This window comes from Corylus avellana, chromosome 7 (genome assembly GCF_965113065.1).
Source record: "Corylus avellana chromosome 7, dhCorAvel1.hap1.2, whole genome shotgun sequence".
NCBI classification, from domain to species: Eukaryota; Viridiplantae; Streptophyta; class Magnoliopsida; order Fagales; family Betulaceae; genus Corylus; species Corylus avellana.
Window position 1 is genome coordinate 8,320,869 of NC_142496.1, and position 27,127 is coordinate 8,347,995.

General features: G+C 37.5%; 3 protein-coding genes across 3 annotated transcripts; all 3 read right to left on the reverse strand.

Annotated features, from left to right (window-relative positions):
- Window positions 1-552: 552 nt before the first annotated feature.
- On the reverse strand, window positions 553-3,990 carry LOC132185910 (uncharacterized). The gene is made up of 2 exons (XM_059599723.2): window positions 3,322-3,990; window positions 553-1,354 (listed from the first exon to the last, which is right to left on the reverse strand). The coding sequence occupies exons 1-2, from the start codon at window positions 3,943-3,945 to the stop codon at window positions 1,271-1,273; spliced, it is 708 nt and encodes a 235-aa protein (XP_059455706.2). The 5' UTR covers window positions 3,946-3,990; the 3' UTR covers window positions 553-1,270.
- A 385-nt stretch (window positions 3,991-4,375) lies between these two features.
- Window positions 4,376-12,657, reverse strand: LOC132183761 (protein argonaute 5). The gene is made up of 22 exons (XM_059597173.2): window positions 11,978-12,657; window positions 11,274-11,494; window positions 11,017-11,166; window positions 10,801-10,934; window positions 10,589-10,695; window positions 10,189-10,292; window positions 9,897-10,035; window positions 9,691-9,807; window positions 9,426-9,536; window positions 9,277-9,348; window positions 8,906-9,028; window positions 8,627-8,798; window positions 6,643-6,764; window positions 6,420-6,557; window positions 6,209-6,351; window positions 6,055-6,117; window positions 5,907-5,970; window positions 5,175-5,310; window positions 5,038-5,111; window positions 4,859-4,953; window positions 4,729-4,760; window positions 4,376-4,628 (listed from the first exon to the last, which is right to left on the reverse strand). The coding sequence occupies exons 1-22, from the start codon at window positions 12,482-12,484 to the stop codon at window positions 4,489-4,491; spliced, it is 2,964 nt and encodes a 987-aa protein (XP_059453156.2). The 5' UTR covers window positions 12,485-12,657; the 3' UTR covers window positions 4,376-4,488.
- A 12,152-nt stretch (window positions 12,658-24,809) lies between these two features.
- On the reverse strand, window positions 24,810-26,921 carry LOC132185665 (Reticulon family protein). Its single transcript, XM_059599431.2, has 5 exons — window positions 26,863-26,921; window positions 26,343-26,523; window positions 25,423-25,564; window positions 25,257-25,326; window positions 24,810-25,162 (listed from the first exon to the last, which is right to left on the reverse strand). Exons 1-5 carry the CDS (start codon window positions 26,912-26,914, stop codon window positions 24,993-24,995), a joined length of 615 nt encoding a protein of 204 aa, XP_059455414.2. The 5' UTR covers window positions 26,915-26,921; the 3' UTR covers window positions 24,810-24,992.
- Between the last annotated feature and the right edge of the window lie 206 nt (window positions 26,922-27,127).

Sequence of the window (27,127 nt, forward strand, 5' to 3'; positions counted from 1 at the left end):
TTGTGAACATATAATTTTCCTCTTCCGCATAAAACTCATCATAATCTTTGTTAGGAGAATTTAAAATATCCTCAACACCAATGAAATCAACATAATCAACCTCTTCACCATTAAAATTAGACACTTCACCTGAACGGTCTTCATCAACCTCTTTATAATTGTCGATGTCACCCGTAGGCTCTTCTTCTTCCAATTGATCATCTTCGAGGTAGAGGCCGCCAAACATGGGAGAAAAACCATCTTCTTTGTACTCTTCCTTTTGGTCATCTTCTTCAGGGTAGTGGCCATCAAGCATGGGAGAAAATCCATCCTCTTTGTACTCGTCCTCTAGGTCAGATGCCAAATGTCCTTCACTTGGTTCTTCCTCATTGACATCGTCATCATAGGTTGGTGGGGAATCCCAATCCACAAATCCTTGTGAAGGATCTTCAACATCTTCATGTCTAAACTCTTCATCAATGAATTCGGACTCCTGAAACTCTTCATCCACAGATTCTTTTTCCTCCTCCACAGAATATGGATTCGGTTTATGAATTTGTGGTTGGCAAGTAAGGGCCCAATTGGCCTGTCGTGGACTCTTCGCCTCACTTCATGTTTCCCTAAACACTTTTTTTTGTAGGAATTTTCTATTTTCTTTGTCACAGCCATAGACCCTTGTCTCCAATTTTGTGACTTCTGGCCCATGGTATAACTATGGGGTAAGAAAGCGACGCGCATATATTTCAATAGTTTTTCCCAACTATTGATCTTCAATTTGCCTCCCCGCTTTCTGGTTCTCTTCAGTTGTTGCCACCACGCACCAACTCTTCCCTGGAATGTATGTACCACCAAAGAGACTTGTTGCTCATCAGGCATCCCGTTAAATTCAAAAACGTCTTCAACAGCCAACACCCAATCTAGATATTTGTCGGGTTCTAGATCCTTGTCGAATTTCAGAATTTTGAGTTTGAATCTACTTACCCACTGATTGGCATGAGCTTGCGCAAGGTGCTGACGTCCGTGCGTTCGGCGTTCCGCAAATGGGCTTTTAGATCCGTTCCCATGTTGACCACACAAGTTGGATAATTGGGTAGTGAGGTCTTCAATTTGATCCCTCATAGCCCTGAATTGATCCTCCGTGTGTTGCCAAGGTTCAGCGATAGATTTGCCTTCGCCTCTGCGTATCGCAGTCTTGGTTGGTGACGACAATTGTTCGGCCCACCACTCATGTGCCTTAAACGAATCGCCAGTTGCTCCTTACGTGCTGTCTCCATACGCACGTACATCTCGTTCATGTCTGTAAAGCAATTGCTCCTCCCCAATCATGGAAAGTAATTGAGCCCTGATACCAACTGATGCAGAGTGACTTAGTGGGCTGCAGTGAATAACAACATTAAGCAGTGGATAAATACTTATAGATCTTGATTCTATCAATGATCTAAGAAATTTTCTTGACAAAAGCTAGATACTCTCTAGGTTTTGAAGGAACACAAAGAAGAAACTCAACTCTGAGTAATTCTTATTAAACAAACTCAATAATAATCATAAACTGAATTGTTAAAGGCTATAAGCATATACTTATAGCCCAAGACTCCTAGCCCTAAAATAACAATGAATAAAGTTGGTTTAAAAGTCTATAAAAGAAGACTAAACCAAATAAAAGACTAACAAAGAACCTAATTCAAAATGAAAGACTGAAAGATAAGATTGAGTAACAAACTAACAAAGAAACCTAGTCTAAACAAAAGACTGAAATGTAAAATAGGATAAGATAAGATAAGTCGTTCTAAACTATATCTGCATCATCTGATGCAGCGTGACTTAGTAGGCTGCAGTGAATAACAACATTAAGCAGTGGATAAATACTTCTAGACCTTGTGACTATCAAGGGATCTAAGAAATCTTCTTAAAAACTAGAGCCTATCTAGGGTTTAAGGAAAAAACACAAAGAAACTCAACTCTGAGTATTCTTATTTAACAAAACTCAATAATAATCATAAATTGAATTGTTAAAGGCTATAAGCATATGTTTATAGCCCATGACTCCTAGCCCTAAAGTAACAATGAAATAAAGTTGGTTTAGAAGTCCATGAAAGAAGACAAAACCAAATAGAAGACTAACAAATAACCTAATTCAAAATGAAAGACTGAAAGATAAGATATAATAACAAACTAACAAAGAAACGTAGTTTAAACAAAAGACTGAAATGTAAAATAGGATAAGATAAGATAAGCCGTTCTAAACTATATCTGCATCATTCTCCCCATGTTGGAGAGAATTCATCCTCGAATTCGGCCGGTTCTTTACGGTCCTTCGGATGCCCAATCAACTCATTCCACTCACCATTCCTCAAGATCAAGACGAGGTAACATTCCACAATAAGCGTGACGCTTCTCATCATCGAAGTACCTTGATGTTTGTCTTGAAATCCCCACACACCCCTTTGCTGTGTAGACTTGTCATGCTTCTCTCGTGCTTTGCTCTTCCCACAAGCCATGAGAATCCCCAAAGAACTCATAAAGATCCTTTCAATCTTTGATAGAAAAGTCTTCTCCACCATATAGATCTCATCACAATTTTGGTTAGAATAATTTGATAAAATAGCATCTATCCCAATGAAATCAACATAGTCAATTGGCTCAACACTAAAATCGAAGACTTTATCTTCGAGGCTCTTATCAGGCACATGATATGTAGAATTGTCGTCAAAAAGTGCAAAACTATCCAAAAGATTTACCTCTTCCAAAGGGTTCCTCTTCTTCATGAAAAATTGCAAAACTCTCCGAAAGACTTACCTCTTCCAAGGGTTTCTCTTCTTCATGAAAAATTGCGATACTCTCTAAAAGGTTTACCTCTTCCACTTGTTTCCCCAATTCTTCAAGCTTTTTAGAACTCTTGATGTCGTGCGGATGATTAGTAACATTAGTTTGCGGTACCAAATCAAGTTGAGGTTGAATGTCTTGCAATGTTGGCATCACTTTCGGTAATTTTGCTTGGACTATGTCGACACATCTCCCCAACAGCTCCTTTATCGGCCCCGGCACCTCTCCCTTGATGCCACTTTCCTTGTCCGTCAACTCCTACTTGGCTACAAAGGATTGATCATCCCCTTGTGAAGCTTTTGGCTCCGCCCATGGGCTATGTAGCAACTTCAATTTGGTTTCACCAAACATGAAGTTGTACGTGTTCTTTGTTTCATCATGGATAGCAGCTCTATCATATTTTCATGGCTTTCCCAACAATAGGTGACACGTATCCATGTCGACCACATCACACCACACATGATCCACATATTTAGCTCCAATAGAAAAAGACACTAGACAACGTCTAGAAATCGTTACCTCGTTTCCTTTCGTGAGCCATTCCAACCGATAGGGAGTAGGATGTCTCTCAATCTCAAGCCCTAGCTTCTGAACTGCTTCCTCCGAGACTAAATTCATACCACTCCTTGGATCGATGACAAGCTTGGCCACCTTGCCTCCAATGGTGCATGTAGTTTGAAATTGTCGGTACGTACCACCAATGTATCGGGACACCGATTGATGCTTGACCTCCGCCATCTCCCAAGACACCTTTTTTTTGTAGGAATTTTCTATTTTTTCTTTTCGGATGTCGAGATTGACGTCTGCGTCCCGTGATATAGCATGAGCTTGTGTCATTGGAAATTCTTTCCGCACTCCGTGCCCCGCATAAGGATTGACAGGTTCACCCTCGACGATAAATTTGTCTTCCACCCCCACGTATCTCAGTTTTGGTTGACGACGACAAACGCTTGGACCATCCATGTCGGCCGAGTGATCGGTAGGGACCCCATGTTGGGTGCGCGCACACCCCTCATTCCGCACGGTTAGACCACCAAACCTCTCCTCCATGTGCCGCAAACGAATCACCGGTTGCTTCTTACGTACTGCCTCCGTGCGCACATACACCTTGTTCATGTCTGCCAGACGGTTGCTCCTCCTCATTCATGGAAAGAAAACTGGAGCTCTAATACCAACTGATGCAGCGTAACTTAGTGGGCTGTAGCAAATAATAACATTAAGCAGTAGATAAATACTTCTAGATCTTGATTCTATCAATGATCTAAAAAATCTTCTTGACAAAAGGTAGATACTCTCTAGGTTTTGAAGGAACACAAAGAAGAAACTCAACTCTAAGTAATTCTTATTAAACAAAACTCAATAATAATCATAACTGAATTGTTAAAGGCTATAAGCGTATATTTATAGCCCAAGACTTCTAGTCCTAAGATAACAATGAAATAAAGTTAATTTAGAAGTCTACAAAAGACAACTAAACCAAATAAAAGATTAATAAAGAAACCTAATTCAAATAAAGACTGAAAGATAAGATAGAATAAACAACTAACAAAAAAAACCTAATAAAAGACTAAAAGATAAGATAAGATAAGATAAGCCTTGAATTCCAATCTACATCAACTTGGCTGCTGTCTAGCATGAAAGGAGGAGAAGAGTGAGCTGAGGTTTATCCTCTAACAAAATGTCATTTCAACAATAAAACATGACATCTTTTACGTTATCCTTGATCAGGGGAAGGGTCCGGCTTGTAGAGCCACTGTCTAATGCCTCACCCTTAATGTAATATTGTGCTCGAACAGCTACCAAGTGGGCATAATACACAGGAGGAACTACATACGCAAATATCATTTCAGTGCTGGAAATAGCATCCACTACTTAATGCTAATTTAGATCAAAATAAATAAATAAAAATAAAGAAGGAGATCAAACCTATTGAAACTGATCGAGTGCACCTTGCATAGCTGAAAAAGAATGTAGTGAGCAATGAAATACAGAAAATAGAAATGTTTTGTTATGCATGGTATGAAGTCAAAAGAACCGAGGATCAAAAGGACATTACGTGTAACATAAATTGTTTGTTAACATCTGTAAGGAATCTGCACTGAATTTGTTCTCATCATACAACACACGGTAGTATGCAGGCCGGCTAGTTCCCTACAAGTGCAATACAAATGAAAAATCAAATTATTCCTTTACAATCAAGGTAAAGTGAATTCCACTAAATTGCTCTAGTTTTACCTGAGTTCCAACATGGCTGTTGAGGAAAAAGTCAAACCCCGTTGGATGGCAAATCTGGGTATCGACAACAGTGCCTAGACATATTCAACAAAATCAGTGGTGTTCTAGAAAACCACATGGAGATTAAACTTAGGTACCTGGTAGAATATTGCCACTCTGGTGTGTCTGATCACGATTTGTATGATTCGCAGGAAAAAGCCGTGTATGATGTCTTTTTTCCACCATGACAAAAGTAACAAGCGGTAGATATCCATCCTCTAGCGAGAGACAGGCCTAGAAGAAAGTCTTACAAATTAGAGTTGCATCAAACTAACCATGCTCAACATAAGGAAACTACAAAAACTAATAAAATCACATAGAAAACATGAGTGATTTTTTTACTGTTATGTTGTACACATAACTTAATTTTAATTTAAACCAATATACAATACAAAAAATTAAAAAAATAAATAAAAAATGAAAGAAAAAAAAAAGGGCCGTTGATAGATTCAAATCAAATATAACAATCAATCATATTGATTTTTGAAACTTTTTCGACCCTGTTTGAGATTGCGTTACAGAGCTTAAAAAGTATTTTTAGTACCTAAAAACTTATACCAAATAAAAACTGACATGTTTAGTTAAAAATTTCATACGTACTTTGACATTTTACTCTAAAAGTGGCAAAAACGTACTTTTGATAAAAGCTTACAAATGAAGCTTTTGCTTAAAAGAAAAATTATATTTCTTAAACGCAATCTCAAACATGCTCTTAGTTTTTGTGAAATGTTCCTTCTGATTACAAACTATGGAGGCATTCTTATCTCAACACATCTTGGTATCCCCCATACGGTGACTCAGTTCACACTTCAAAGCAAGATCTATAATACCTTTCTTATTGCATCCATCTCATATAATAGGACTTGACTGAATTGGCCTTCACCGACACCATCTCTGCCAAGTAAAACAAAATGATATAATACAAATAATAATAATAATAGTAATAATAATTTTTTCATGATTGAAAACAAATTTTACCTGTAGTATATAATCCTGTGAGGTCTATGATTAGTTGATCTTCTGAATGCAATAAGTAGTTCCCTGCAAAGAGGCCATGGATAATGGGGTGAGACACAAAAAAAAAAAAACATTCAACTACAACAATAAAGTAGTATGCATGTCAACTTCCAACCTAATCATTCCTTCATGAACTAAGCCCTTTTCAGGATCCTGAATTGATTTATAGAGATCTTGGATAATTTCAACACGAGAAGGCTGTGCAGAGAAAACTCCTCTGTACATGGTGACCTCAGGCCAATCCATGGAAGCCACTACCTGTGTCAATCAATTGAACCATTCAATACAACTAAGTTATTAAGGGGCAAGAAAACTACAAAACATACCGCTGCTATTGAAGGAGAAGAGACATTTGTTGGCTGGGGATGGATCACATCCGCACCCAATATAATTGTAGGGCGATCAGTCACAAGAGGAATATTTCTTTGAATAGCATCATTTAACACAGTGTTACGTCCCCCAACCTGTAAAGATTTTAATTTTCAGTTCAAAAATTGAAACCCCAAGAATTTTACAAGAGACAATGATCAAGAATCAAATGGAACAGACCTTCACATTGATTTTGAGGGCCACATTTTCCAGATATTGCATATTAAGCTTTGATGCTTGATGGGGCTGACAACACTGAGAAATGATTCCCAGTTCTGTTTCACATACTCGTTTAATTTTTCCTGTGGAAAGCAAGTACTCTTTTGAGCAAAATAAAATGGTTCTTTCACTGTTAAACTACCACTTATCTTAAAAGCTTAAGTTGATAGTGAAAATTCTATATACGATTCCGAACGACACCTATTCTGAATGTATAGGTGTTTCACACAATATTATGCGGAAATAGATCTGACCTAACAAATAATAATTAACCAAAACCAGATATGCAATGAGCAATAAAGAACACAGATATTTTGGTTACGAAGAGGAAACCAATTAGAGAACTCTCTAATTGTAAAACCTCTTCGGGGCAGCCAAACCCAGGAAATCAACTAACTCAGTAAAAGAATAAAGGATTACAAGACGTTCACACTTACAAAACCTTTGCAATTGACACGATCTTGTATAAGACAAGCGATCCACTTGCCTTCTACCACAATAGCCCTTTCCAGAGACAGCTGGCACAATCCTTCTACGTGATCTCCTTTCACCGGAACTCCGATTAACTCTACTTCAACAATCAATAAATAAACACAAACGATCACTCTAAGAGAGAGAACAAACTCTCTATGTCACAAACTCTCTTAGCACACAACGGCGAATTCTAGATCAGAAATTCGTTGCTCTATCTTCCTATAGAGATGTATTTATAATAGTCCCATCATACCTAGACCTAGGAAAGAGTTTATATTCATTTAAAACTGTTACAGGTACGCGGCGTCCGGACGGGAACATGTGCCGTCCGGACTGGACAACAAAACACAGCTAGAATGTGTTTTTAACACATGGCCGTCTGCAATCTCATCCGGACGAGATTGCACACGAGCCATTCCGCCCAGCTTCATAGTCTTCTCTTTATGGCCCGTTTTGACCCAGTAAACATTGGAATTAGCTAAACCTTGTGAAACATTACTTTGTAGATCCTTGAGTTAGCTTTCCAACGCCACAAAGATTGTTCCAATCAGAGGCCTGAAACTCAAGATATGACCTTTTTAATAAAAGTCGTCCGGACAGGATTCAGACGAGATTGCAGACGAGGCTCTTGGGAATTCTTGTTTATCGAGCTCGTCCGGACGGGGTTCAAACAAGACTGCAGACGAGGCTCTTGGGAATCCTTGTTTAACGAGCTCGTCCGGATGGGATTGCAAACGAGATTGCAGACGAGGCTCTCGGGGAAAATAGAATTCTTCGAGCATCCGAACGGCACTTCTTCTCATCCGAACAGTAATTGAATGGATGATGAATCTTGGCACTTTTGGTCACCATTTTGCTTACCGAATTAAGCCAACAAGAACTTACGGATAGGAAGACCTAAATTTAATCATTTAATCATTATTCTAACACTCCCGCTCATGTGTGGGCATAAATAGGATGTTTAATTTAAATGGGGGTGAATGACTAAGACAAGATTCGAATTTAAGACATTTTGGTCCTTTACCATGTTAAAACACCATTTCATGTAGGCACAAACTCTCTTTTAATAACTAAGGCCTAACATGTGAAATGTTTAATTTAAATGGGGGATTCAATGACTTTCCAATTCATGACATTTGATTTTAATGCCATGTTAAATCACCACTTGTTCTAAAAGCTTAAGCTGATGGGAAGATGTAAATTTAATCACTTCATTATTACTTTAACACTTTCCATCACGCGTGTGCTCAAACTCCCTTTTAATAGATAATGACCAACATGTGGAATATTTAATTAAAATGAGAGGTAAATGTTGGAGAATGTTCGATCTCAGGACCTTTAGCTTTGATACCATATTAAACTACCACTAATCCTAAAATTTTAAGATGATAAGAAGAAGTAAATTTAATCATTTAATCAATATTCATTATTCTAACAATCACGAAATCTAAATACCAATTAAATTACTCACCATACAACCCAATGAAGTCAGGCAAAATAATTATCAATAGCTGAAGTTGTTTTCCTTCTTGTCCAATTTCTTTCAACTTAGCCACACACTGCTTGTGAATATCCTTGAGAGGCATCTCAACTTGAATAGAATAGGCTGAACGTATGGGAATCAAAGGTTTTGGGTTGAAAACCTGGCAAGATAGTCAAAAGCATCCACAAAGTCAATTATTTAGATTCACAATAGAATTTGTACGTCATGCGCGCAATCAAAAGTAATCATTTAATCATGAAGTCGTACCATTCCTTTCCTATTGCACATGTTGATCAATTGGTCACAAAATTCAAATGGGAAATCTATCTTCACTCGTTTAGAGAAGTTCACACATGTCCAAAATTCAACTCGACCGCCGTTGATCATTCTCTACAATATCAGCATCACAAACGTTAGTCTAGCTTATAATATGTTCATGATTCCAGCACATGTCCTGTCCCTGTGTATCATTTCAATAACCATTCCCTTTAAGTCTTAGTGAGCACTTTTGATGCAACAAATCCACCTTCCAAAGTAGTTGTAATGTTATTTACTGGTTGCCAGTAGATAGGTGAAAAGAAACAAGCATACTTTGCTAGAACCAAGCAACCAACGACAAAATTAAACTATGATGTAACCTTGTTTATCATATTCCACTGTCCCATTCTAGGTTGTTCCCATTGTTCTCTCCCTGTATTATGATATAAAAGCTGCAAAAGTGAAAGTGAGATTAAATTTGAGTGTAAGATTGTCTAAATAGCTCAAACAAACACAGACCGAAAATTACCATTGGAGATGGCAAAACTCGAGCATCAACCAATGAATGTTCATCCCTTACTTGAATTCCGAACTCTGTATTTACGAGCGAACTGCCATTGAAATTCTTTTTCCTAACCATCTTGTACAAAAGAGAACAATCTATCTCGATGTTATTGACATAAGCAACTCTCCATTCAATTTATTTCTAGGAAACCATATTGGTTAAATTTATGGACTCATACAAATTAACTAGATAAAGACAATTTATCACCAAATTAACAACATCAAGCTACCTCCTTGATACTATTTTCCCTTTCTTGAGGCCGTTGACAATTTGCTCTTAATAGATTAATTACTTGTCTTTCATTTAATCTCTTGGAGTATCTCTGTCCAGCAACAATCTTACAAAGCTGTAACACAAAGAAATTCCTTCATAAACAAAAATGAAAGATAGACATAAAATAAAGGGAAAAAAAATTATCTACAGCAATGAGACCACCTCCATTGGCAAATAAATAGGTTTTCCATCACCCCCAGCTTGAAGGGCAGGCAGATTCACGTTCTGAAGCACAATATTATATTTCTCACAAAAATATTGAGCGAGTGACATTTTTTTTTTCTTGTCATCAAGAGTGAACCTATAGGAACAAAAATCGGACAATAATAATCACCAAAATAAAAAAGCTCACAGCAGAAGGAAATGCAAAGAATAGAGATAGAGACAGTTACAATCCATCATGGTAAGTGATATTCTTATGGGACAGGGAGAGAAACGAATCGTAGTGACTCACCTTAACTCGCTAGTTGGTTGTGTTGTTACCCCAGTGATTTTGTAACTGTTGAAATACTTCCTATGAGTAACCTCTATTTGGACTCCTCTCAGTGCTTTTTTAATCTGGGAATCAAGATGAAAATAGTTTTACTCCATAAACTTAAGAAACAGAGTAAAAAGTTGAAAAAAATAAAGAAGAAAAGAAATAACTAGTCCATGCATCAACAAACAATTGTAAGCAAAAACTTTCTCAAGTAAATAGCAGGAAAGGAAAACAAAGATAATATATGTAGTGCATGAGAAGGGACACCATCCTGCCAATGATTTTAAAAGGAAACAAAGATGCAAGTTCTTTACATCTTTCATTCAAAGTCATGGTTAAATCATAGAGCACCAAATCTTATATTAGCAAAAGTAACCTTCAGACGATCTTGGTCAGACAGAAGGCTTGAAAAATTGAAATTAAAATGTTTTGCAAGAAACTCTGTCACAAGAATTGGTTCATAGAAAGGCTTAGCTGACACATCTGCAACATGAGAATCAAATGTCAAAAAGAAGGTAATGTCAGCGCAATTCCTACTGAAACAAGTTGCTCTACATGAATCCCAAAAGGAGAGGAGGGAAGCAATACCAATACTAAGGGAAAGTCCCATTTGGGTTGGGCGAAGACTCTGATAATACCCTCTCCAGTAATCTATACCACTACCCAGCTCACCCTCTTGACCCAACTGAGGATGGAAAAATGACCTCCCCACAACATTATACCTATAATCGAACTTTCACCAAGTTAATATATTTCATACAACCAATATTGGACACAATTCTAAGAGGAAAAAAAATAGATTACATCTCTGATGATGCCGCTTGAAGAACCACACTAAGAACTTGTAAGGTTTCCATTGGAGCATCTACTTGCCTATCGCTCAAAAACTGTCGAAGATGGTGAATGTCAACCTTAGAAGCAAACTTGATTGTCACTATGAACGTACATTCTTTTCTGCACATTGGGGGGAGAAAGGCATTCATATAAAATGAAAAATGAAAAAATAAACTTGAAAAAGATGAGATAAACTCGAACAGACACACTCCAAAAAGGAAAAATACCTCATTGAACCAGATGATGAGGCACGATGATCATCATTGTCAATTAAGTTGATAACAAAGTCCATCGACATAAACGGCAATGGCCCTGCCGTATAGAGGTTCTTCCTCCCATCATATGCACGACTTCGGTTACCCAAGTGTGATTCTTTGTACAACTTAACCAGCTCGCTAATTATAACTCCGTTGAGTTCCTTTGAAGTAACCTCAGGTTTAATGGAAACCTATAACAATTTAAATTAAAACAACAAAACACATCATCTATCCACAAATAAATGCGTGATGAACCCCCGAAAAAAAAAAACAAAAACAAAACAAAAGAGAATTGCTTCGGCTTTCGACAAAAAAGACAAAAAAAAAAATGTCATCTCCATATATGGACCACTCTTTACATTCCACGAATGCAAATGTAAATCCCACTTCACACGAATCACACCTTCATCCACAGTATATCTCAAATTAAAAACAATGTAACATCTCGAAAACAACCCAATAAGACTGCAAATCTTGCAAAATGGTAGGGAAGAATGAATATCTATATCTCACTCAAGTCAAATAAAACATAATAGAAGAAACAGAACGATAAACAAGAATTTCGTTTATAAATGCATATTACCGGCTTTTTACACACACACACACACACATATATATATATATATATATAAGGAAAAAGAAAAAAAGAAGAGTATTTGAGTACAGCTACCCACGTCGTAGTGATGGAGATCTCTGTCCGCGACTTCCACAAGAAAATGATTTGCTCGGACAGCGATTCTCTTTCCGATGGTTCCGTACCCAGGCCTCTTTGAAAAGATCAAAGGAAATTGCAGAGGCGCTGGAACCTGCAATGTAAGTTTCTCGTCGATTTCATGGCTCAGAGCAGCCGCAGAGGTTGAATCTGAAACCAGTGGCAGAGCCGAGCTCGACGCCACAGACGAATCCCATGAAGCTAGAGCTAGCGGAGGAGGTCCAGCCTGAGAAGCGACTGGTGAAGGTGCGACCGGAAAAGCAGATCCTAGAAGAGGATCTGCCGGAAAAGAAGTGGCCGGAGGAGCCACTGATAAAAAAGCGGTCGGCGGAGCAGCTGGAGAGAAGCCTGAAGGAGCACCCGGGCCACTTCCTCCTCCACCACTGCCTCTTCCAAAGCCTTGATGAGCCGCCGGAGACGGCTGGTCCTGGCGAGAGTGAGGTTGCTTGCCACGGCCTCGACGTGGCATTGTAGCTTAGAAAGAGTAACAGAAGAAAGACGAAGAGACGTGGAAAAATATTGGGACGGCAGCTAGTGTCACTGACATTTCCCCTTTCTCTCCTTACTCCATTATGCTCTCGGAGAGGTTGGCCTGAGTACTCTGAATCTAAACTACTGTTTTTTTCTTAACACTAAAAGCAAAATTACATGAAAGTTGAAAGAAAGAAAGGAAAAAGAATGATGACAGAAAAAAGCAGGAGAACATATAAGCATTTTTATTGGGGAAGAAATCTTTGAGAAGGAAAAAAAGTAGATGCGTGGAAAGCATGTCTGTCCTGCTACTCTGTCACTATATGTTCTCCTGAGTCCTGTGTAGCAACCTTATCGATACTCTCGCCGGTGTAAACAGATAAAGTATTCGTCCAAGGTAGTTGATTCCCAGGTCGTTGTATAGTCACGGTAGACCCCCTTCGAAGATGATTATTTCTTAAAACCTTTTTTTCATAGAACTGCTTTTGGTGGGCCCAGAATCCGTACAGTCTTTGCATGGTCGTCGCAGGATTCACCTCCTCTACGTGTAAAGTATATGCGTGTGGAATGATGGAAATATAAAATGGAAAAAAGTCTAAGTAGTTAATTTCTTAAAATTATCAGTCTAATGTTTTCTTAAACTTTAATTTTTTTGAGAAATTCTTAAACTTTAATTGGGAAAATGTATTAGAATTAAAGAAGGAAGAAGTTGAAGGTTTGTAAAGAGAGAAGATCAAGAAAAAAGGGAAGAAGTATCGAGAAGAACACGAGGATAAAGTAGAAGGCTACATCTTGTTTTGTTTCTATTGCATATTTCAGTTACAAGAGATAATACTATATATACAAATGGGAGGGGAAGAAGGTGGAAGACTTTACAAGAGAAGAAACAAAGCAATGGAAATAAGGAAAGTGAGAAGACTTGTCACTTGTTAGGTAGCTCATACCGCGATGCAGCTGCAGTTTGTAATAGCATTAGCAAAGCTTCTCTTTGATTTTCTCTAAATTTAAGACATAAAATTACTTTTTGCTTCCTTATGAAAATATATTTTACAATAGCTTCCCTTACCTTTCTCTATACTATTAAAATATTATTTCTTTACAAAATACAAATTTTCTACCTACCTTCACTTTTTTTTCACAAAATCTCAATACAATCCCCAATTAAAGACAAAAAGATGAAAGATGAGAGAAAAAAGAGAAATGTTTATATTAAAATAAGGGTTAAATATCTTTCAGCCCCATTTGGTTTAACAACTTTATTTTTTGCTACTTCGGTTTCAATTTGTATCACAAATGGTACTTGAGTAATGACAAAAAAATGAAGATGGTACTTGCATTGTCAAAACTTAAGTTTGATGGCAATGTCCTTTTTATTGATCGCGTATTTACAAGCTCAGATGAGGCTAACGCGCTAGTGCTGTGCCAAAAAGAATGGAAACCCAAATGCAAGCTATCGCAAGTAATAATTCTCAGTAAGTACAAGGTCGATCCACAAGGAATGATAAAACACTAGAGTATAATTCTTATTATTGTGTAGAAAAGTAAAAAGATTTGATTGTTGTTTTCCACTAAAAAGTAGAGCAATGAAGTGATGAAATTAACATAACTAAATTACGTAAAATAGAACTACGTACAAATAAATGAGAAAATAAGTAGGGATTCAAGGATCTACCTAGCATTCTATTACGTATTCTTATGACATTTACCTTTACTTTACTTTCTCTTTTTTCATGGAAGTTTCAGCAAAAGAAAAAGGGGCAACATGCATAGAGACACATGAGATGAGAGAGTATTTTTTTATGTTTATAATAATGGATGGGAATTTTACAGTGCAACTCAATACTTTAAGTTTCACTATAACGATCCTAATATTTATGGCTTATTTAAAGAGTCTATTGTGGGTGATTTTTGTGATTTTTTTGACATTTTTCCTAAACGGAATAGAACCCATATAGGAGTCTACTGTGAGGCTTGAATTACGTGCTCGCCAAAGAATATGTTTTCACTCTTAATTTTTTAATGCAATATGGGCTTCTCTCTTTTCTTTTGTTTCTTGTCCACGTTCCACTCTTTCACACTAAAGAAAAGACTCTTATTTTGTCTCCTTTTCCTTTCTTTGTTTTGCTATTCCCACACATTCTTTGCTTACTTTATGGACATGGCCCACAACTTGGTTTCACCTTTTTTTTCTTCTTCTTTCTTCTTTCTCCCAAGCTTTCACGTTTGAGAAATGCTAGAGACCCGGAAGCTTTTCCCAAATCTTGCTTCTGGACTGACGTGGAGACAGACGTGACTCAGCCACGTTGGTCTTGAAGAAAAAAATAATAATTTTGATTGTGAGCTCCTTCTTTTTACTGACAAAATGACAGGAGTCTCTCTCCATTTTCACCTTCTGGAAAACCAGACCACCATTCCCGTTCTTCTTCATCGTCGGAAAGGATCATATGTTTCATTGCTGAGCCAAGACGGTGGCTGGCCCACCACAACCATTCCCACCTTCTCTTCCTGTTATTTCTTCCCAAAAGGCCCCAAATTTCAAAAGCTGGAAATCATCTATGGTGCTGGCAGTCTTTACCGACAGACAAGCTTGCAGGTGGACACCAGGATTTTTCGCCAAAACAAACGTGACACAGCAATGAATAAAACACAGGATTTTTCACCAAAGCTTTCTTCTCCCTTTCTGCCTCATCGCCGGAAATCATCACTCGGTTAAAATCATCACCGGAAACCTTTCTTCTACCTTGTCCACTCTAATTAAAATCATCACTCATCATCCCTTTATTCTTCATTGCCGGAAACTGCATAGCCACTTTGTTGAAAAATTGAAAATAACACTCACTAAGAGATAACACAAAATAGGAAGAGGAATATTCAACTTAATAAAATAACTTGCTTACATGGGTATTTATAGGATATAAATGACACTTCTAACTTCTTCATAATAATTTCATTCATTTACATCTCATATAACTCCTATGTAACTCATATGTAAAATAATTCTTGAAAAACTAAAAGATACAACATCTTCAACTCACTTAGTAACATATGAGAATATGAAATGAAAAGACACTTAGTAACAGATAAGAGTATGAAATGAAAAGACTCAACTAAATGTTAAAATTAAGTTTATTATTCAACACCCCCTTTTAAACTTAATTTCTAGTGACTCCAACTAATGCTCGTAGTTTGCTAAAAATGTCATTCTTTAGAGGCTTCGTAAAAATATTTGCAACTTGATCGTGAGTCTTCACAAACTTGAGTTGTACATCTGTCTTGACAACGCATTCTTTAAGAAAATGATATTTTATGTCGATGTGTTTGCTTCGATCATGGAAAACCGGATTTTTTGCCAATGCAAGTGCTGACTTGTTGTCAAGAAATATTTTTGTAGCATCCTCTTGTGGTATGTGTAGCTCTTTCATCAATCTCCTTAACCAAATTGCATGACAAACACATGATGTAGCGGTAACATATTCAACTTCACATGTTGAAAGTGTCACAATTGGTTGCTTTTTAGAACTCCGAGTAAATGCCGAACTCCCCAAATAGAAAACAAATCCGGAGGTGCTCTTTCTATCATATACATCTCTACCCCAATCGCTATCACTATAACCTACAAGTTTGAATTCATTAGAAGATGGATTAATCAAGGAGCCAGGTATTCAGCAAGGTGGAGTTTCATTGCATTGTGACAGCCAAAGTGCCATTTACTTGGCAAAGAACCAGGTGTATCATGCAAGAACTAAGCACATTAATGTGAGGTTTTACAAGATCAGGGAATTGGTTGCTACAAGTGAATTGTTACTTGAGAAGATCCACACTTTTAAGAGTGCAGCAGACATGTTGACAAAGCTTGTTACTGCAGATAAGTTCAAGCATTGCTTGGACTTGACAAATGTCTCCAAGTGCTAGAGAGGAGAAGAGAGCGGCGGCGACATCCCCAAACCTATCAGTTCTAGGTAATCCAAATGATTATCTCTGAAAATGTGAATACTCGCCAAGGTGGAGATTGTTGGAACTGGTGGCTCATATTAATACCAATGGAAGGCCAAGTAAACGGGAGCGGAGTGAACATTGCGCTAGCGACGTTCACGGAGCGGGGTATTTTGGGAATTTCCTTAATAAGTCCGCACAAGTAGGGTTTAGAGCTTTTCTATATATATGTATGATATAACCCTGAATCCTTAAGAGTAAAAATATAGTCGCATCTCTATAACGTAAGCAAATTGCCAAACCACATAAATCTGTGTGTTGACTCTCTCTCTCTCTCTCTCTCTCTCTTAATCTCTATCTCTTTTCGATTCTATATTGTTCATAAATTATTGTGCACGGTAACAACAGTATTTACAGGATACAAATGACCCTTCTAACTTTTTCACAATAACTTTATTCATTTACATCTCATATAACTCCCATGTAACTCCTATATAAAATAATTCTTGAAAAACTAAAAGATACAACCTCTTCAACTCATTTAGTAACATATGAAAATATGAAATAAAAAGACACTTAGTAAATATAAGAATATAAAATGTAAAGACTCAACTAAATATGAAAATTAAGTTTATTATTCAACAGCCACGCTGGTGACCCATGTGGGTCTTGCCAAACCCAGTTGTGGGTCACCAAGTGCCCCGCCTAGGTCAGTGACCCACGACTGTGTCTGGCCAGACTTGCCTGGGTCACGGCAGAGACCCGCGTGGGTCACTTCCATTTGCTCCTATATAAAATCTGTTAAGGGGTCATTGTCTTCCATGAAAAAACCAATATTTTCTCAAACACTTTGCAAACAGTTTTGCTCTCTATTTCCTCTGCTCTCTCTGTTTTTCGTTGAAATTCTTTGCTCATGACACCCCTAACGACCTTGTTGATTCAATCTAGCATCCGGGGAGGGGAGAGATTGGAATATAAGTTGATGGGTTGTTTTGGTTTAGCTTTTTGTAATGGTCGAACATATAGTTGATTATTGCCTTCCTGGCTTTTTGCTTAAAAGTCTGAGATACCCATTGAACTACAAGTATCATTTTTGTCTGATAAAATTGGTCAAATACCAAGATTTTCTCATTCAATGATCAGTACATGCGGTTCTAAATGACCAAGATAATTCAATTAAAAACCTAAAAATGAAGAGAGAAACCCAGAAGGTGAAACCGTGAAAAGAAGAGAGAGACTTGCTTTGATTTCTTTTCTCATAAGCAAAAACACAAGCTTCTAGGTGAAAAACCAGAAATGGAGAGCAACTCAAAAGATGAAAATGGAGTCCCCAAGAAGTAGCTCAGTCGGCTGTGGACCACGTTTAATGAATCGAAGGTCACTAGTTCGAATCTCCTCTCCTCCTTCCCTTATGTGAACATGTAAAAAAAAAAAAAAAGATGAAAATGGAGAGAGAGTCGTTTGATTTCTTTCTTCCGCATCGATTTCTCAGGGAGCAATTAATAAATGTCATGTCTGTCATTTTGTTAGTAAAAAGGAGGAGCTCACAATCAAAATTATTATTTTTTTCTTCAAGACCAACATGGCTGAGCCACATCTGTCTTCACGTCAGTCCAGAAGCAAGATTTGGGAAAAACTTCCGGACGCGTAGCAACTCTCTTCACGTTTCTTCTCTTTTAATTATACTCCTCTTTGGTCTTTTTAGTGAGAATTTCACGATAGGACCTACAAGTATGGCTTCTTCTCTCCTTTGGTCTCACTTTTGTTCCCTTGTTTTGATCGCTACTTATGTTTGCTTTTCTTTCTTTTCTTTTAGTTAGCAATTTTTTTCTTTGTCTTATTCACTCCTTGGCTTGCCTAATTATGACAATTCCTAAAAAAACACAATTTCTTGCATTAATATACCAAATAAAGTTTAAGATTAATAATTAACCAATATTCCACAATTGAATATAAAATGCAAGAATTAGAACATAATAAAGTACAATAATACTTATTTTAATAGAGAAATTAAGCACTTTTACACTATTATCGGCTAGGATTATGGGCATGTAGAGAAATTGAGCGGCCTTGTATTGACTATCTTATGAGCCAGTTTGAGAAGCCCGTGCTTGTTTTAGGACCAATTCTAGTAGACCCACCAGCCTCTACTTTGGAAGAAAAATGGGTTGAATGGCTAGGTCGTTTCAAGGCCGGCTTAGTAATTTACTGTGAATTGGGAAGTGAGTGCAAGTTAACAAAAGATCAATTACAAGAATTGGTATTGGGTCTTGAGCTTTGTAGTTCCCATTTCTTGTAGCACTAAAACCACCCATCGAGGCTAAGTTTGTTGAAGCGGCACAATTTGTACTTCGCCATTTGTTCCTTTTCCTTTCATTTGCCCAAACCGGCGAGGAGCCACCCCTAAGGGCCAGATGGGGTGGCCAGCAAGGGGCCGGAACCGGCTGGTTATTGTATAACCGGTTGACCGGGAATCGATTACCTGGTTCCAATTTTCGAAAATTAATAACTGGGATACCCGAGTACCGGTTCCCGGTTTTGACCAATAACTGGGAATCGGGGCCAGGTTGACACCTGTAGATGGTATACCCAATTTTAAGGGAGAAGCTCCTTGTCCGATATGATAGCCTTGATACGAGTAAGGTATGATTTTTTGTGTAGGTCTTTTATTATGTGGATCATATAGTTTTCATGTGAAGAATCCTTGATTTGTTTTCCTTAAAGGTACGTGATTGTAATTGGATAGCTTGATTACCTTCCATGGAGAGGCTACTTGGGTGGGGTTCACTTGTAATTTATATCCCAACAGTAGCCCTGGAGGTGGTGATTACATCATAATTTGGTTTCTTTTCCTAGGGTGTCTCCATTGTGCTTTCTTCGGCAGATTAATCCCAAATGGCAAGGTAATGAAAGGAAAATCATGTTACCTTAAAAGGCCAAAATTGTTTGGACGTATATGCGGGGTGAAAGGGATTTAGTGTACAATATCTATATGCCAAATTGCCAGACAGCGAGTTTGTGCCTTAGACATGTGGTGGACCAAAGCCACATGCTTTCTTCGGCCCAAAGACCCACTGGTTAGGCATCAGAGGCCCTTCAGTAACAGAGTACTCCAGTAGCCCCATTCCTATGGCTGACGAGTCCAACTAGTTGGCCATTGGAAATCTTTTGTTTACTTGCAATCAAGTTTTCGTGTTGAAATGATTCTAGGAGTGAATGATTTGTTTTCCTTGTAGACAAGGTAGCCATGTGGCCAATTGCAATTGCTTAATTATTGTCCATATAAACGCAAATGAGAATGGGAGTTATTTATATCCACTACACATGTATTTTCTCCATTACCACAACAGTATATAAAAATCAAAGGTCTATTCCTGCCTTACAGAAATTGTTGGATGGCTCCAAAGGCTTGAAAAAAAAATAGAGAAAAATCATCAAAACAAAACAAACAAACTTAAAGAATAAAAATGATGTAGGGTAGAAATTAACCCCTGCGAACTTTAATGTTGAGGGTGTGAATTCGCAAGTGAATTCTCTCCAACCTAGGACAAATGATGTAAACTAGAAAGCTAAGGATTCCATAAAGAGGAGCAAGGTAGATGTGAAGGTAAAAGGTCTTCAAAAGATTGTACCAGCCATGGGTACTGACAAGATAAGGTCACATGCTCGCGAAGGGAAATTGTTGAAGTAGCTACGAAAGCCGTCGTTCGCTAGCCATATCTGTTTGACCCATGGGGGGTGGCCAACCACGTCCAAGGGCCCAAATGGGGGTGACCGAAACCACCTCCAAACTTTGCCCCCCAAGTGGTCAAAGGGGGTGGTCGGCCACCCCCCATGGGTCTTGGAGGTGGCTCGCCCGATCCCCCCCCCCCAATGGGTAGTCGGCCACCCCCTATAAGCCATGGGGGTGGCACGCTGTAGTGACCCAAAATAATTAATTAGGCTTAAGACAACTTGATTAGGTAGTTAATTGGACTTTGGGTCACTAGAGACAGCTGGAGGGGCATTTTTGGAATTTTGGACTTTCTAAGCTACAATACACAAATGCTCGCATGGGGGACCACACGAGCACTCACCTGACTACTGTACACGAGCGCTCGTGTGGGGACTAGACTGAGCGCTCGTTAACTTTTTGATGACTAATGGTTTTTGACCAAGCGTACGACCTGCAACCTAAAAACTCCTAGATAAACAATACACGAGCGCTTGCACCTTTTTAGAACTTCTCCTACAACACCCTCAGCTTTTCCTACCCTATAAATACCCCTCCCCACTCGACCCCTAAGCCTCATTATGCCTCTGTTGCCCTCTAGAACCTCTGTTTGAGTGATTTTGTGAGTTGTGAGCATTCTTAGAGGAGAATGAGAGATTTCTTGGAGGTCTTACTCCAAGGAGGTAATATTCTAAGCCTACCTTGTTCCTTACTTAGTTCTTATGTTGTTTAAATACTTTTCATAGTTAGCTTAGTTGTTGGTTTGAACTTTTAGTTAGGTTGTTGTCTTTGGACTTGACTTAAGCTTGGTTTTGTATTTCCTTTCCGTTGGATGTATTTCTTTATGTATGGAGATGTTGTTTTGGTTAGAAAGTGTTAGAAACCTTTTTTGTGGCCCTAGGACCAGTTGAGAAGGCTTAGGAAAACATTGGATTAAATGAGGTTCCACCTGAACCTCTCTAGCCAAACGCTCTCCCAGAGACGTTTCAGGGGAAACACCATCTTGGCCCGACGTTTTATAGCCCTTGTTTTCACCTAGAGACGTTTTAGGGGAAACACCATCTTGGCCCAACGTTTTATAGCCCTTGTTTTCATGTTCTATGTTCGTTTTTGCTCGAGTTTAGAACTAATGAAAGGTATTTTCTCAGTATTCAAGGTTATAGAACCTTAATGGGATTTTATGGAGGAACCTTACAACCCGGGTGACTACAAACTCACATAAATGCTTGTCGTTACTTTTCCCGCATTGCACGACTATTTTATATATATCAAACATGCATATTTACAAATCTCATGAAATACATTTTGGAATACTGTGAACTCTCTTTTTGTGAAAATGTATGTTGATTAACAAAATAATGATGAGACTTGTAAAAGCATGTATGTAAAAGATGGATAAGATTTATTGCATCGTATGACATGGTACACCAATACATGTGGGATAACAGCCATGAGCTTACTATACAGGTTAACTTTATGATCAAATGTGTGCATATGTGGGCCTTGGATCCAATGATTATTTCATGACCGGCGCAACCATGCTTAATGGTTGGTCACTACAGGACGTACATCACTACTAGCATAGGCCACCGAGGTCAGAATCGGTCAGGCTGCTAGTGTGCTAGTGTTATGGACGATAACGTACAATATCTGGAGCACCGATATTGTATTACAGGTCCCTCTGGACAGCTCCAACCCTGCTGAGAAGGGTTAATATGACATGATTCTCATATTACAACATGTGTGTGTGTGTGTGTGTGTGTGTGTGTGTGTGTGTGTGTGTGTGTGTGTATTGCATCCATGATAAATTGTCACCTTATAGTGCTCCATGTGCTTTATAAACAACTAAATTCACAATTTAATGTAAACAACTAAATTCACAATTTAATGACTGGTACTTCACGTACATTTATACTCACTAAGTCGTTAGACTTACCCTTGTATTCTTTTATCTTTTTCTTCATATATACAACTGCTCCATGTGCTTTATAAACAACTAAATTCACAATTTAATGACTGGTACTTCATGTACATTTATACTCACTAAGTCGTTAGACTTACCCTTATATTCTTTTATCTTTTTCTTCATATATACAACTATACTGTTATAAATAGTTTAGCAGAAGACGAGTACAGAGAAGCATCCTATTATTGTGGAGGATTCGATCCGAGAGATGCTTGAGGACTTATTGCAAGCTTATGCGGGTGCTCATGGTAACTAGTAATTTTGAGTTATGTTGTACACTTAAAAGCTTTGATGCATGCTTGCATATTAAGGTATAGCATGAATCCCTTGTAAAGATGATATATATAGTGTGATTTTCAGCTACTTTAATGATTCTTGGTAGATGCTCTAATTGTAATGATTAATGTTTATCAAATCTTAATGTTTCCACTGCTTAGTATCCTCTTTTTGAGGAATAGAGATCTCTGAGTCTTGTTCATTGCAGAATAAGGCTAGAAGACGAAACGTGAAGTTAATTAATTTTTCGGGTGTTACACAATCCCCCAATTTGGCCAGATGGGGGGTGGCCAGATTTTTTTTTTGTTTTTTTTTTTTTGCTATTTTCTTTTAAATGAAAAAAATAAAAATAAAAGATCAAATTGTATGGGCAATTTAATATTTTTCATTATTTTCGTTAGAGAAAACGGAAATGGTTAACGGATGGGTCACATTGAATTTTTTTTTTTTTTTTACTTTGGTGGGGTACATTGTAAAAATTGAAACATTTGAGGTCAAATTGAAAATTGGATCAAAATTTGGTGGGTAAAGTGTATTTAGCCCTTATTTTTATTCCTTATAACTACACAACGGTCGATCATTGCCTTCATCAATCGTTTGATGCTAGGGTTCCATCGATCCATCGATGACATCCATCGTTCGGTTCACAGAATCTTCTCGAATAATTTTTATAGGATTTAAGTATAATAATATAGTTTTCAATTTGTATTTACCCATTTCAATATTTAATTAACTAAATTATGAATAATATTAAATATTTCTGCATTCCTGTGGACCTCGAATTGTAATTTAAAAATATGTACTATTTAAATTTGTGAGGCGTTACTCTGTGTGTTACATCCCCGCTCTAACACGCTATGAATGGAGAAGGTCATGGATTTTCTGTGGCTGTACATCACATCCCCGTTGTGATGGAATTTGAACAGGAGAAGGTTGGGATTTATCTGTGGCATTGTGCTACATCCCCATTGCGATGGGCTTTGAATGCGAGAAAGCTGAGACTTCCATGTAGCTTTTAATCACTTGTCCATCGTGATAGGCTTTGAACCTTACATATCAATAACTTTGAAACCCGCTAATCCATTGAAATTTTCATACCAAACTTAGGGTAAAGAAAAGAATTACGCATGAGATTTTGCACATTGAATGTGACCAATTTTTACAACCTAACAATCTCCTTGGGCAGGTTGGCCATTAAAATCTTGGTGTTGTTTGTTAAACAACATCACATTTCCCCACACTATTCATCTCATTTTTCAAAATAATCAAAATCAAAACATTCTCACTTTTTATATCACATCATTCACTTTTTATTAGTATTTAAATAAAAAAAATTACTATAAAACAAAATTTTCTCACTTATCAATACAACTTTTTCACTTTTCTATACTAATTATTACACTCATTTTTTTTTCTCACCAATCATGAATAGTGCATTGTAAAGGACTTGTTATTTACCAAACAAGGCCTTATGTGTGCTCGCAATCAAGGTTGCCTCAGTCCTTCAATAGTAAGGGTGAAGTATTGGCCGTCAGGTGCTTAGTCAAGACCACAAGTGTTGGGGTGCCTAGCCCGTGGCATAGGTCTTAGTCCCCCAAGCTCGTGGCTCGATGCTTGTTGAATCGTTGTTGGTGAAGTTTTTGAATCATTATTTCTTTATGGGTTATGCCCGAGGCAAGGTCTTTGTGTGGGAGAGTATAATAATTTTACTATAAGGAAAATTGGGACGTTGGGAAAAGATAAATCGTAATGCATATTAGTTGAAACTTCCAAGCCATATCAAGACGTTCAATGTATTCAATGTTAGGCATTTTGTTCTATAGACAGAAGACTCATTGGATGAGGATGCGAATTCCAGGAGAATTCTCTTCAACTCAGAGAGGATGATGTAGACCAAGTTGCATTTGAATTCTTGAAGAAATCTAGATGAGATATCGGCGTCCCATTGAGGTTTAAAGCTCATCCGACAGTGCATGTGTGATGAGCTCAGGGAAGAATTTCTGAGAGCCTCGTTCAGAGTGGTGGTTGGTCTGTGTTTGAATGAAGGTTCATGATTAAGATCGGCGTTGGGACCCAAGTCATTCAGTCATATCTCATTCGACTAAGTACTTATTCTTGAGGCATACGGTCGGAGTCTCAATCAATCTCCCACCTGGACTGGAAATAATCCATCTGAATGAGATCGCAATTGTGTGCCTTAATTTCGTGTTTTACTAGGTTTAGTACTCTATTTTCTATATAAACCCAATGGGGACGACATAGTGCATAGTTTATGCTGTATTTTCATAGTTTTCTATAAGAAACTTCCTAAGATTCAGTTTTCTTCTAGTTTCCCTCAATTCCTTGATTCTTCTTGGTTTTGGGAATAGTAGTGATTCATGTATGTTTGTTTGATTTTGCAATTCACCACACCCACGTTGCAACAATCTTCTTCCTTTCTCACGGTATAATTTACAAGTAAATAGAATTATTTTCTCACTTCCACTAGATGTATCTACATTCCTTTATACAAACTTTTAAAAGTAAATGAGCATAATCGTTTTATAATTACAAAGCTTTGCATTTCCATAAGAATGCCTTACTCCTTCACGGGGAGATAATAAGCTGCTGTAGCCATCTTTATCCGACTTTCTTTTCCTTCACAGGCCCTCTTGGAATCTTGTTAAGGAACTTTGAATCGAATTTGCTGTACTTTGTTTTCATGTCTCTGATTACTTCGCCGACTAGAGAATCAACCTCGTCCTTATATCGGTCGTACAGATATGGCAGTGTTTGCATGCAAACCAAACCTTAGGACACGACACAACAAACAAGACAAACTTAGCCCATGATGCTCGCAATAATATCATGCATGACCAATAGGAAAAAGCAGATAACTCTTACCAAAATAAAGGAGATTCAGAAAGCTGACATAGGTTCCAACCACTGATAATATATAGAGAGAAAAAATTGCCTGAAGAATTAATAAAGGGAGACCTTGATTAGTGTTCTTGTAGTGAATTTCTTCACTGTAATGGAGGAAAAAGAATGGTTAATAATTTTAAAATACCAAAAGGAAGAGTGGTGGATCTTTTCCGTATGCAATGTCCATGAGCTTTGACAATAACTGATTGAATCTTGTGTGGAAGGTGGAAGCTACTTCTTTGAATGCAGACTCCTGCAAGATACTTTCTGGTATCTTGGGAGGATCCCTGAAGAAAATTTATAAGCTAGTACTATAGATAGAACTAGAGAAAGGGCATGCCTCGGATACAACCTTCTCAAGAAACGTAAAAGAGTTCTTCCTATGAACAACCACATTGGAAAATGCTTGAGTTACACACATAAGAGATACCTTTGTTTAATTACTACTTGTCCCCAAAATCTTAATTGAAATGGGAAGGTAATTAATGAAAGAGACTTGATTTAAGCTTAGAGCTTAAGCTGATAGGAAGAAATAAATTTAATCATTTAAATGAAAATTTTAATTTAAATGAGAGTGTATTCAAACTCAAGATCTCTAATTTTGATACCATGTTAAATCATCATTTGCCCTAAAAAGTTAAACATATAGGAATAAATAAATTTAATCATTTAATCAAATATTTTAATAAGCTCTATATCCTGGTTCAATCTTATAAAATATCCTTCGTTTTTTGCGTGCATTGTATCTCGATTTGTGGCATGCCTAAGGGAGTTTTCGATGGCTGGTCCTTTAAATGAGGTCATGTTTTTTTTCCAATCGAGTAATGCTATATCTCACATTTTTATCTGGATTTCATCGAAACGAAGTGCATTTTCCTTTAGAATAAACCGGGGATTGAAGTGGAAAATACATTTCGGATATAGCATTACTCCTTGTTTCCATACCAACATTCCGAATCAAAAGAAAAAAGGGCCTGATTTATCACAAGTACTGATGATGATAACAAGCATAATTATTTGGACAGAAAAATCCCTTAATGTATCTAATGAGAAAGAAAGAAGTACCATCTGAAAATTTCTGCACCCGTGCACCATAAGAAGAATAAGAGCATTGCGGTGATGGAGATGTGGCAGAAGAGGGCAACAAAATTGTACTCCACGACTTCAAAAAGAAACCATATGATTGTCGTCCCAATCAAAAGTGCAGCTGATGCATTTCTCTTCTTCCATAACAACACTTCTGCCACTGCAAATCCAATTCCAATTCATCTAGTCATGAGAAAGATAGTTGAAAAAAAAATTCAAATAGTATGAGTGATTATCATAATCTCATGTCACCATCGAGCTTGACTCCATTGATTATGATTCTCATTATTCTACATTTTTTAAACAAAATTGTATGAGTGATTATCAACAGAGGGCGATTCTGAAACCCAATAGAGAATAGTATTAAAAGCACCTTTTCCCACAATTTTGCAAGTCATTCAGTATATATATAAGCAAAAGTAAAAGCAACCTGCAAAATAACAAGCTATGCATACAGATTTGTCTTTAGAACGAGAGTGAATATATATATATACAGTACCTTCTCCTCCTCCGAGCAATTCATGTACATCTCTTCCAAAATAACTTGTCATGGTTATTCTCAAAAGAACGTGATATGTTCTGCTAATATTTTCACCGAGTTTTATATGAAAATAGGGGTGGTTAGAATTCTAAGCTTGATTGTGAAGTAAACTATGACAAAGTAAGGAATGGGATTTGAGGATTGCTTTGCATGCCCGCGGCCGCCAAGAGTGGCATAACTTGTGCATGCAGTCTATTGCAACTTTTTACACGTGTGACACCAA

What these genes read in the sequence shown, in the direction of transcription:
- LOC132185910 (XM_059599723.2), bottom strand. Translation starts at nt 3,945, where the DNA reads ATGAGGAGGAGCAACCGTCTGGCAGACATGAACAAGGTGTATGTGCGC. An exon ending in GGCTCACGAAAGGAAACGAG is followed by an intron (nt 1,355 to 3,321) that starts GTAACGATTTCT and finishes TATTCACTGCAG; the next exon opens with CCCACTAAGTCACTCTGCAT.
- LOC132185665 (XM_059599431.2), bottom strand. Translation starts at nt 26,914, where the DNA reads ATGACAAGTTATTTTGGAAGAGATGTACATGAATTGCTCGGAGGAGGA. An exon ending in ATCCACCACTCTTCCTTTTG is followed by an intron (nt 25,327 to 25,422) that starts GTATTTTAAAAT and finishes TTAATTCTTCAG; the next exon opens with GCAATTTTTTCTCTCTATAT. An exon ending in TCTGAATCTCCTTTATTTTG is followed by an intron (nt 25,163 to 25,256) that starts GTAAGAGTTATC and finishes TCGTGTCCTAAG; the next exon opens with GTTTGGTTTGCATGCAAACA.
- LOC132183761 (XM_059597173.2), bottom strand. Translation starts at nt 12,484, where the DNA reads ATGCCACGTCGAGGCCGTGGCAAGCAACCTCACTCTCGCCAGGACCAG. An exon ending in GGGAAAATAGTATCAAGGAG is followed by an intron (nt 9,537 to 9,690) that starts GTAGCTTGATGT and finishes CTTTTGTACAAG; the next exon opens with ATGGTTAGGAAAAAGAATTT. An exon ending in TGACTTCATTGGGTTGTATG is followed by an intron (nt 6,765 to 8,626) that starts GTGAGTAATTTA and finishes TGCTTTCCACAG; the next exon opens with GAAAAATTAAACGAGTATGT.